This window comes from Neodiprion lecontei, chromosome 5 (genome assembly GCF_021901455.1).
Source record: "Neodiprion lecontei isolate iyNeoLeco1 chromosome 5, iyNeoLeco1.1, whole genome shotgun sequence".
Taxonomy (NCBI): Eukaryota; Metazoa; Arthropoda; class Insecta; order Hymenoptera; family Diprionidae; genus Neodiprion; species Neodiprion lecontei.
In genome coordinates this window covers 7,702,071-7,714,444 of record NC_060264.1, presented here as the reverse complement: position 1 = coordinate 7,714,444, position 12,374 = coordinate 7,702,071, and the positions used below count along the sequence as shown (strand labels likewise).

At 47.3% G+C, this 12,374-nt stretch overlaps 1 protein-coding gene across 10 annotated transcripts in view; it reads right to left on the bottom strand.

Annotated features, from left to right (window-relative positions):
- The window catches only part of LOC107220191 (protein prickle), a 115,778-nt gene that overhangs the window by 7,853 nt on the left and 95,551 nt on the right, over positions 1–12,374 (bottom strand). Inside the window, exon 1 of one of the 10 annotated variants that reach the window (XM_015658675.2) lies at positions 2,536–3,791. The exons of the other annotated variants lie outside the window; for them this stretch is intronic. Coding sequence (XP_015514161.2) covers positions 2,536–2,996 — 461 coding nt within the window. The 5' untranslated portion in view covers positions 2,997–3,791. Of the gene's footprint in view, positions 1–2,535; positions 3,792–12,374 lie in introns of those variants that run through there. 10 annotated transcript variants of the gene reach the window in all.

The window sequence follows — 12,374 nt, the reverse complement described above, 5'->3', positions numbered from 1 at the left end:
ATCGTTCTACATTTTAGTATAGTGATTCGGTATAGTGTGACGAAAAGATTCTTGGTATCCAAGAGAAATTGTTCGTAATTGATAATTAGAGTAATCGGAATTTCAATCGCGCACGATTTTCGAGCAGTTGGTAGGTACTTGGTGCGTGTATAATATTCTTATTGAATCGGAAGGGGTTCGGTCGTTGGATTCGATGCGACAATAAAACAATCGGGTCGAGTTCAGAAGGAAGCATAAGTGCGGTAAGCCGGGCGGCGTCTCACGCCGCGGGGGTTTCTTCTTTCGGATTGGGGATGAGAGAGAAATTCCGAGTGTCCGATGATCACGGCTATTAATTTTCTACTTTATATATAAAAGCAATTTCTTAGACGATCGTAATGAGCTCGGATGCACGTAGGTCTTTAATTAAATTGAGTTTCGTTCGTGCTTCAGCGGCCAGAGCCATTCGAATCGGTGATTATGATCCAACGCAAGGTCTATATTTCTGCTAATTGCCTGACCGACTGTCATTAAAGCATTACGGGAATCAGCGCCGATGAAAAAAAAAATTGTAAACTCTGTCATGCCTGTATTCTCTTTCGTACTAAAACCGAAAACCACCAATTACACCTCACTAAGCAATCCTCACCTTCCACCATCTCAGCGTTCATTGTTCTCTCTGTCCAATGATACGTATTGCGCGATTTTCGCATTAGTCGTATCATCTCTTTTATAGCATCCGCTTGATACCCCTTCTCAAATACCCTCGTAAATCGCGCCTACTGTGCTTCCAAAGCAGGTTGATAAAAATAATAAAACCCCGTCTCAAATGTCAACCGAGTCGTTAACCCCACGACAAATATATTATGTACATAATGTTTAACGTATACGCTATACATATTATGCCAACGTGTGTAAAGTCGGTATTGAGCTGTAAGGAGAGAGAGAGAGAGAGAGAGAAATGAAATAAAACAAAACCAGATAAAACGGGATAGGGAAATAGACGTTGTGCCCAAGTGCCAAGCACCTGGCGTTCACCACGCCGTTCAGAGTCGTCTCAAGTGTCTCAAGAATAGCAGGGAGACATTAGTCACAATCAGGATTGCATTGTCCGTTAAAAGGCGGCCCTGGCTTTGATCGACCAGCGGGCTTTGAATGGGCTGACCCATGACCCCTTGGCAGTCCCGGGATCGAGTTATAAAATCGGTGCTGGAAATTTTCCTACCCTTGCAGAGAAGGAATTCTCTCCATCTCCGCGGATTCAATGCCCGGTCAATTTATTATACAGGTACGTATGAGACTCGTGGGTGTCTACGCATGCATTTACCTTCATCGCATTTACAGCGGATAAGTTTTCTGTACTTGTACTGCTACTTGTACAGCCTACAACACCCCGCGATAAGGACTGCGGCAACGCAATGGCCAAGGTAGTATGTCAGTGCGTGCGTGGGATCTAGAAAGGCAACGATGACTACACGGTGTGATTTTTTTTTTTTCTAACATGTTCTTTCCATCGTTTTTCAACCGGGACGACAGGTTCTTGTAAAAAACTATTTGCATATGGGTGGGAATCAATAGGATACTCCTTCTCGAGTTAGTCGGTACTTTTTCGATACAGTGTTTCCATCGAAAATTGATCACTCGTACCGACTTTCACGGTACGTTTTTCGAGGCCGAACACATACGAATTGCTTATTATTATTTTTTGTAGAAACTGAACCCAAATATAAAATACAGTTGTTATATATGAAATTGGGTCAAGTCTACAGACATCGTAGAGTTGTGTACGAAATTTCGAATTTCCTGAAAGCTAGACCTGGGTTTTCATCAGGATTCGGTTGAATTTTGATTTAGCATGAAAAACCCTTTTCCTGGGGGATCTGAAACGAACAGTCTTACGAATGATTATCACGATCGTTGGGGATTAGACTCACGATCAGTGGTTTCGATACTTAGTGCGGCGGTTAATTCGTCCGGATGGTTTTAGACGAGGGTAACACAAGTTGTAAATCGATCGCGGCTATCCGAGACAATATCGGGTCGATCTGCAATCAAGAGCCGAAGGTGCAGGCAGCCATAGGCATGCGGAAGGCTCTGTGCCGTATATCGTGTAAAATTGCTATTGACTATGTGCCAGAAGAGAGTCTTGTAAGTCAAGGGCCATGGTGTATTACGTTACAATCGGAGTGACACAGCGAGAACAATGGTGACTGTTGAGTTTTTGATTAAACCATGAGATACATATCCAGCGATTCAGCACCGATCGATCTCGTTCGGTCGCCTTGCAATAGTACAGAGTATAGATCGTTCTTTCAACCGAGTTCAGATACGATCCCTCGAGCTGACTTTCGGGCCCGATGACGCAATCCGGCACTTGAAATTCAGGGCACAAACAGGCGTAAGCGAGTTAGGCAGGTATCCCAGATTTCTAAATGTCCGGGTAAAAATCCGTCCGTGAGCCGTACGTGTAGCAATCATCCTTGTCAGAACGCGAGATCGCGTGCGGCGTTTACCAAATAGCAGCAAAAACAAAGTGCGGCCGGATCGTCGACTTACTCGGCGTTGTTGTAACCCTCGGGGTGAATCCTCGCGTGAAGAAGGCTGTCCAAGTTATGTTCGGTGACCTCGAGGGTGTCGATGGTCTTCGAAAGGTCGCCGAATACGCGGCTCGCCGCGGCGTTACCGCGGCCGCAATCCCGGGCCCCGTCAAGGAATTCCAGACACTTTTCGGTCGGGCTGGCTCGGGGCGTCGAAAGCGCGGGACAATCGACGTTTCCCTCATTCCTGTTCCTCAGAAAGGCATCGAGGTAGTGCTCGTCGGTCGTCGGCAGATCGTAGACGGCCGGTGACCACGGCATTCCGGCATTTTCCTGACAATTCTTGACACCGACGTTCTTCCTGGAGTACAATTTCCGCAGGTAGGCTTCCTGGTGGCTCCGGGTCGCCCAGCAGCCGCCCCGCCACCACCGTTTCGACCCGGTGACCATGGTGTCTCGGCGATGAGCCAGACTCGACATATCGCCCCGTGGGAATTAGCGAGGATGAAAAGATCGAGGGATGGTCTCTCGGATCGAGAGGCGGAAGGCAGCCCAATATCCTTGAAGGAGGGGCGAGTCTCGAGGGAACAAAGGCGGGGTGAAGATCGCCGCTTTTTACAGGTAACAGGATCGCCTCGAGCCTGTAAATTTCGGAGTCGAGGGCAGGTATTTCGAAAAAATCCGCCGCCGTCAGCCTCGACCGGCACGCGTTGGTTGAAGTTGAAAAAGGCCCAATAACCGGTAGTGGAGGACATTAACATATTAATACGCACTCCGTCTCAGCTCTTAAGACAGGCACTCAGCCAGATAGGATCTCCATGCCCGGCCCGGAGCTGTTATTACAGATAATCTTTTATTATTCGTCACTCCGACACCGCGACGACGACGAAGAGCACGGGCCCTGTATTATGGAAGGGTCTGCAAATCGACGTTCCTTCGCGTCCCACGCGCGGTGTAACGTAACACTGTTTTGCTCCCCTGAGGCGTCGGATCGTAAACGTCAGGAAGGTTATTCGCGCCGATGTTGACAATCACTGTCGACCAGGCCCACCGTCACTTCACTCTCGACGAAAAACAGGCCCGAATCGCCAATCGCGCGTCACACTGATCCGCACAATCTCTGGGAATACTCGCAACAGAACGGAGGCTCAGCATCTTCGACACATGCGTCACTGGCCAGAAATGCCCGATTTTTCACATTCGCACCGCAGCCGCCGATCGGGCCCACTCGGTGAAATTACCCACACCGTGAATTCTTTGCTGCACACGCGGTCCGCCGAGGTTGCGCGGGTACTGGCTGCCCGTGTTCTTCGACGGGCCCCGAGAAGTGGGGACCTACTCTCTTACTCCATGATGTTTTCCACCGGCGGCGAGACTACGTGTATGCGTACGCGCGGGGCCCAATACTCGAGTACTACTAGCCGGTGTACAGCGGGCGCACACAGACGGACGTCTTCGATTCCACGGGCACATGGACGAGGAGGAAGCCCCCCGAAGGCACAGACGAATGGTTTCCGTCCTTCTTCCTTTAACCCGGGCCGAGTGAGCGAGAGCGGTGCCCGTCCCACGGCTAAACACGAGAGAGAACTGGGACGGAATTGTGGGCCTTAGGGCCAACCGCAAACATGAGTTTTTCTCGCGCCAATTACCCACTGCGTCACAAGTATTTCAGCTCCGTAATAAGTGAGGATGAAACCCGGCTTCCAGGATCTGAGAGCGAGGCAGCCGTGTCATTATAACGCAGGTAGAGCAGAGCTGTGGGCCTTGTTGGGCGTCTGGGCTGCAGCGTGGTCGAGAGATACAGAAAATCTCGAAACTTGGTTTCTAACATGTACGCGGGTTCGCGTATCGCACAGAAGAGAATCCGCAGAACGCCCAGGAAGTTGTAATGACCTGCCGTGGGAATGAACCCTCGACATTCACGCTTAAGCGCGGTAGTGAAAAGAAAACGATTTAAACGCGTTTGTGCCCGTGTGTGAAACCGAAGTCGCGACGCGTCCTCCTCCTCCTCTGCCGCTCATATTTGCGGCCTGACATTGAGAATTATACGGCCCCTAATAGCGTGGGCCCCAATGGCCGCTGCCTGCCACCTGTCCTCAACCGTGGCTGCGAGGATTTGACTCGACTACTCCTTGTCGCCTCGCTGGACTTGCCCTTTGTTCAAACGCGTTAAAAAACCGGTGCATTCCTGTTGTGAAACGAAGAGTAGCTCCGGAGTCTTTCCGATGGTTCGAAGTGGGCATGAGCTTACGGCGTTAACGTCCGAGAAGCCGTTCTTGAAAAAATTTCAAATCAATATTTGTACTCGCCACGGGCTTCCGAGGACTGGCAGCCCTCCGAGTGGCGAGCGTCCGCCGTTAAGTTATCCCTGGGAGTCGATGGTCCTTGGGGACTCCTAAAGGCTCGACAAACATCGCGCTGCAGCCTGTTGACTTTCAGATTTCATTCTGACGCGAGTCCAAAGACCTCGCGATGTTTTCTTAGGGAAGGCTTCGTTCGGAACTTTTCCTACAGTCCCGGAGATTATGGAAAACGCGATTCCGACTCGGTGTGTCTCTGAAACACCGCGTTCTCTGCTTCTACGGATCTCCGACGAGACCCCGGGGCCCTAGGGCAGGGCCGGTCGAGTTCTGTAGAACGCAAAAGGATCGGAAGATCCAGGAAATTATGCAGATTGCAGGCTTCGGCTTGATGCGATGAGGCCAGCCGCGTACGTGATCCAACCTCGACGTGCCGGGCATATTGGTATCGCTCTCAAGGGTCTGACGAGGCTCTACCGACCGCAGAAACGGGCCAGGACCGCGATCGCCGGCGCAGTGACTAATCCTGCCATGCTCTACCTGCGAGCGAGGGGGTTACTACTCCTGAAGTCAGGTGCACACAGTAAAAAAGAGAAGTTCTGCGAAGTTGCGATGTCGCATTGAAGCACAAAGTCACTTAAAGTCGCCTTAAGTCACGCAAGGTTACCCAAAGACATTCGAGGTCATTTGAAGTCATCTGAAGGCACCTAAAGTCACCTCAATTCACGTGAAGGCATCAAGTCACTTGGTCTTACAAAGCCCAAGAAGTCGTTTAAAGTCACCTTAAGGCACGTGAAATTGCTTCAAGTCGCGAAGTTTCACTCAATCATTGAAAATCACTCAAAGTTACCTGAAGTCACCCAAAGACACGTCGAGTCAGCTAAACTCAGTTGAAGTCACGTGTGGTCACGTGACGTCATGAAGTCTTTCGAAGTCTCGAGGTCTCTCGAAGCCTCGATGTGTTACCACCTTGTCTACCGGCAGGGATCGTGTAAAAAATTCGGTTACAACTACACGACGTCGATCATCCAAGGCTCGCTGTTCTCAGCTCACCTGTTGGTGTTTATACACATCTTAAATCCGGCAAAAACATTGGCGGGCCTGATCGATTTATGTATCAATCGACGAACGGCACGGTGACGGTTCGGGTCGTCGACGGACAGCCTACATACTTGGTCTGAGTGCTCATCCTTGGTTCATAAATGCGTGTCATGCTGCTCGAGGATCGAGGGACGGGCCCCGAAGACTCGGACGGGACCCTTCCTCGCAGGCCCCGGGGCGTCATCGCTGGCATTTCTGATCTATATTTAATGACAGACATCCCTCGCGAGTGCCTCGGCCCGATATGAATCTGTTTGTCGAGGAACGCGCCGTGTCGGCGAGAATTGAAAAAGCCTCACCAAAACAATGTAGTCACTGCGATGATGTCCGACCACCTTACAAACACTTCAAGTTGTCGTCGAATTTCCATAGTTCTGAATAATGATTTTCGGCGATCGGTAGTTGATCAGTTTCGAAATGCTCAGAACGTTGGCATGTGTTGTCACCTACCTACCTACCTTGAAGATTTATCATTCGCATTTGACCGGGTCAAACGACGTTACGTGTCTGGCTAACGAACGAGGCGGTGATAAGCCGGGAAATGCCGTGAGATTTATTGAATGAATGCTGATAGAGAACAAGAAATTGAATAAATTTTATCCCAGCCGTGGAATGGACCGACCGATAGCGAGAAATTGAGTAATTTCTTAACGCTGCGGCATTGGACAAATTTTTCGACCACAGAACCGCGTTCGTCGTTGCTCATGGTTGTAAAATTATTCAAAAGCTATTTATTATCGTCCGTCGAAGAGACGAGGCCCCCGAAATTATCCAATTTTCCGCGTCGAATTGAAAGGTGTCCAAATGGCGGGTGTTTTTAATCAATTCGGTGTCTCGCGTCGAATCGATACGAACACGATAGATCTCGGAGTGAAGTTCGACAGAGCTTTCTATTCTATCGGCAGGTGGAGTTCGTACGAATTGCCGTAAAGGCAGTAACAGGCAATTATGTACAACGTTCTGTTTTCGCAAGACGATGATTGGAGCGACAAGTTGTTAAAATAGTTTGAGCCGGATCGAGTCAATTACTCGAGTGTCAGGTGCAATCGGCGTTTCTTCAGCAGTTCCTTTTTCACCCGAGTATTCCCCTTTTTCCTACAATTTTTCCACCTCGCACTCCCCTCTATCAGTCCTTCTTCTTGCCTCCATTCCGCGAAGATTGGCTCGGCGTTTCGCACGCGATCCGGTTTATCTATCTCGTCCAATAAACATCATTCCATCAGGGGAATTCTTAACGAACTCCTATATACCGGAGCTGACGAGACCGACGGTGATACTTCCTAAGTGGTTTTGAGCCGTTCCTCGGCTACTGATTGCGAGAACTCCGTCCCCGTGGGGTATCGGAAAATACAGATCAAGAAGCCTCTCCGTCGATGATCTAAAAAAGTTGCGGAACAAAAATATTCAGATCGTATCGCCGGCGCAGCCGAGTTTCTCCTGGGTGCCTATCTCACTTGGAAAAACACACAACGTTCTCCGGGCGTGCAAGCTGACTAAGTGGCTTCGAAAGAACCTCATCGAGAGAACTCCGCAAACCCGTATGGTGGCCACCCTAGGCAACCACGGTTTACCGCGTCCTGCTTAACATTTTACAACTTAACAGGAGCCTGGCTGCACTAAACCGCATACTTGTTCGCGATACACAGCTATCGTGATCGTTTCATTTTCCTCCTCCTTTCTTTCCACTAACTTGGTACTCTGCACGAGGCGGCAAAATGGCCGCTGTTTCTTACGGGGTTATACTTGTTCCGGGTAAAATCCGTAGTCGCGATTTTGTGCTTATCACGAAAGCAAGGATGAGTTTGGTACAAATTTGGCACAATAAAGCGATTACGAAGCGTGTTTCCATAAACTGGAGAACTGGTCGAGATCCTTTGAGACCGGTTCACCAACACCACAAACCTACCTCGTCACAGTGTACTCGCGACTAAATGATTCATTTCGCGATTCATCAGTCACCGTATCATCGTCGACGATGGCGGATATTTTCCGGTTCCTCGAACCCATCCATAAACATATCAGAGGCGAAAATTTATCGCCGGAGGATAAACAACGGGGCCCATCATTCCCAAGATGGCTGACTTCGAAGAAATCGTGTCCCGTTGCGATCGAAGAAAACAAGACAGTCGAGCAGAGAGGTAGGTGTCTGTCTCTCTGTCTATCCATCCATCCATCCATCCATCCGTCTGTCGTTTCCTAGGCATATGCTCACGTAGAAATACCGACGTACACGTACATGCACCGTACACAAATATACGCGTGTATGCATACGTATGCAAGCGTGAGTTCGTGCGTGCATTATACATGCCAACGAGCATTATGAACACTCAGGCACGAACAACTGCCTCCAGCACGCACTCCTGCGCCTACATTCACCTACGTTCGCCTCGTGCCCACCGGACTCCAGGGCTTCTAACCCGGTGCAGACCACAGAAATGGAAAAGGACCAAACGGACCGCATAATCAGCAAATGTATGGCGTTCCTGTGGCCAGTCGATTTAGCGATCTGTTCCTTCGTCGTGCGCGTCTCTCTCTACGAAGTGATCCCGAAGTCCGATACCTTGTCGGTGAAACTGAGGACTAGTAAATGATCGACATTTGATCACGTCGTACTTTGACAGAGAATTATTCAAACATGGACACCGAGTCAGTTGAAACAATAAAGGACACCAAACCCGAGGTTATGATCCATCGATTAACGCCGATCGACGGTCAGAATCTGGCAACAACGAACCGACCGAGTCACTTGGGAATTCGAGTTCCGGTGGACGTTGCATTCAAAGTCGAACGAAGCAGCTGGAAGACAGGACCGAAGGATTCTGCTCGTACAATGGATGCGCACCATTAGCCCACTCGAGATTTCTTTGAAGCTAGGCATTGACGCATCTTGGAAACAAGCGGGCTTGAAACTTGGTTCCTGAGTGCTTTCCGTGTCTTTGTACAACAGCAGCAACAGTGTGAGCGAGCTGCAGGTAGCTGCCAATCGACTTTGTAGCCTTTGTGTAAGTGGGGTTCTCCCCCCCTTTTATAATAACTGACAACCATTATAATCACCTTGAACGTTTTACTATCGAGCTGCGCGAGCTACTCACCCAAGGTGTAGCAATCCCGCTACAGTTGCTACGAGTATCCACATGCAATTATGCCTAGTAGGTACAAGGGGAATAACATTTAACGGTTAAGATCTGTTTTCTAACTGTAAAATCTATGCGAGTCGAGGAGTGTCTGTCGGGCAATTCGAGCATCGAAGGTTTCGGATCAAATCCGACCTTGTCAGTGCTTTTTTCCCGCCCTTTTTCCAGGGCCTCTTCTATTCCGAGTTCGTATCGTCTCTTCTTCGCTCTTCCCAGTCTCCGCTCTGTTTGCGTCATCCGTCATTCATCTCGCCAACTTTTGACGACCACTGTACGTTTACAGGGGTTTTCGATAACTCTTGGGACACCCTGTACCCTCGGGGAACCGACGGGTAAGGCGTAGGTAAGATGGCGGTCGGATCACCGTCGTAAAAAGATAATTACACGTAGTTGATGCTTTGCACTTTGGTACTGGCCACCGCTTTCCGTTCTCCCGTAGCGAATATTATGCGTACACAAAATCGACTTTTCGTTTTTTTTTTTTCCTATTTTTCCTCGCGCGTACACACGCATGTCGATTAGTATGCTTGGATATTAACGTATGCGCCGTATCACTAACCGTATCATAAACTCGATTTCTATAGGATTAATTTTCGTCACCAAAAAATTCCGCCATTCACCGTGCAAGAGATGATTTTTTTTTTTCTTACGACTCTCTTCTTCATCCTCCAAAAGAGGACAATAGTCGTCGTCAGGACCGCCTGTCGATTCCAATTAGATTTTCAATTATCAAACGTCGTGTACGAGTCATAAATTTTGGTTCTCTCGTTCTCCCCCTCTTTTTTATTGTCAAGTTTTTCAGGTTCGCCTTTAGTCACGGCTTAATTCGTAATAATATGTCTCTCGTGTGTGTAATTGAGACTTTGAATGAAGCGACTGTGACAAAGAGAGGCGTAAAAAGGGTTTTAACTATCCATACAAATTACACTATTATCGGAAGTGGAAAAAAATTTTACTGCATGTACAGTTTTTCCGCCTGTTACACAGCTGATAGCGTAGTCGTGTAATTATAGATACCCACCAGCGTTAATCCCGACATAATATTTACAATGAATAATGGCGGCGATTAACCCCGGTCTCATTTACTGCTATTATTATCATTATCGTTTTTGTTGCTGTTATTATTCTCTTCTCCTAAAATACTTCGGGTACAGCCCTTCAGGGCCCTCGAGTTGGGCACGAAAAGGGACCGTCTATAATTTACGGAAAAAAATGCGAGGACCCCTCGGGGGCTGCGGTTCGAGTATTTTCGACCTTGTTTGGAGTAAAGACTGCGCCGCAGATCGTCAGAATTTAAGGGGCGCTGCAGATTTCGGTAGCGAAAGAAAACGACTATCTCGCGGTGGGCGCCATAAGTCAAGTTTTAATTGGCTTTTATGCACGCGAAGAACGTTTCGAGACTTCGGTAGTTGAATTAATAAACGCCGTCTGATTATTATTAAACCGGAATACATACCTATTCAACCGCTCGTTGATTAATCGTCGAGATTGGTGATCGTAGATCCGAACGAATGTTTCAACACGGGTATAAAAAGGAATATGAAAATTGAAATTTGTAAGGAATTCCTGCACGAACTCTAAGGCCGACTCGCCAAGAATATTCCTGATGAAGTATAATGACCTCGCCATTAATTCCCACGAGTTTAAGGTTAATTTCAAAACCTTTATTACACACGCAATTAGGTACCTGAGCTATTAAAATTTCCCCTCTTTCCCCAACCTCCGCCTACGTGTGTAACAAAATTGTTTTTCACCCTTTCGAACCCCGGGCTCCGCACGTATCTCTATTAAGCACGATTCGAAGCCTCTCTATTCAATCTGCAGAAGCAGCTACCTGCGTTGAATGTAACGGCGAAGATTTTAGAAAACTTGGACGATGATCCAGCACTGAGAAAAATTTCATTTGTTACAGTAACTAGAAAAAATTGAATAAAACAGGTATCGTTGAAAAAACTGTTTGAATATTGTTGGAATTACGAAAAACGAGGCACGCTAGAAAACTAATTTTCATTTTATACCTAGAAGTATATTTTTCGATTGTGGTAAAAAATTAAAAAGGTTAAGAAGGATTGAGCGGTAACCGAAACTAAAAATTAGATTTCAGTGAACGGTTTTCTCGCACCCGGATACTTTTTCCCTCAGCTGTGGCTTCTCACAGAATGAGAAAACGAGATAAAAGAGATAACAAAAATGAGCATGCAGCATCTGTAAGATCCACGGCTTTGCAATCAATTCCCGATAGTTATGGCTGCCCATATTTAGAACCGATGTCTCGACGGTTCTGCACTTCGGCGTGGACAGACCAATACTTTTGTAATACCTGTACAGCTGTAATATTATACATATGTTCAGCTTATCGCCTCCCGCTGAGACACGCCTCGATTTTGATCTTCGTCTATACATCCACTGCAGGCATTGCAGTCAACCTTTTTATAACTATTGACAGCGAGCTTTCGGCCGATTTCTTATTACGTGTGATCGGGGCGCTGTCCGTTTCATGATCGAGCTGAGAATATCATTGCCCTCACTCCGAATGACGAAATGTCGTTAAGAACACGTGTCCGACGTTGTTGCGCCGTGTGAAAAAGAGATAAAACTTCTCTTAGGTGTTGAAATGACGCGATTAAAAGGCGAGAAAAAGTCATCATCCTCGATAAGATGATATTATTCGCATGCGCGTGGGCGCGAGACGATCGTCGCGTATAAATAGTAAACGAAATTCTAAGGTGAATCAAATTTTATTTTCGACGTTAACGCCTGACAGCTTGAATCTTAATTCGCGTCGTATAGTGAAACACATATCAGAAACATTTTCATCCAAAAGTTTGTTGCCCAAAGAGAAGAGAGAAAAAAAAAATACGGACTTTGGATTACATCCAACGTGCAAAGGAACTGTAAAGACTTTTTTCAGAGGCGGTCAAAAACGATTCGAAAACTTGGATAATCCACGGAATGTGGGACGAGATCAGGGCTCGTAATAACGTGCCTCGAAAGAATTATGGGTCTGTTTTCAAATCGTTAACGCGCCTAATCTTCGGCCGGAAAATAAACTCGAAATAATTCCATCATTATGTATATATTACACGCACAAGCGCGTATATAATATATTGTTTATACCTATATCCCGCATTGCTAATGGTTGTGCGCCACGATCTTTGGTTGTAAATAAGCAGACATATAAAAAAAAAAAAAAAATAATACGACGAGCAAGGCTCGTCGACTTTTTTTCGTCTTATTGTTAGTTATTCTCCGTCCATTAAATCTCCTATATTTCGTTTCTAATTTCCCCTGACTTTGTCATTTCCTGCAGTCCCATTTTGGTA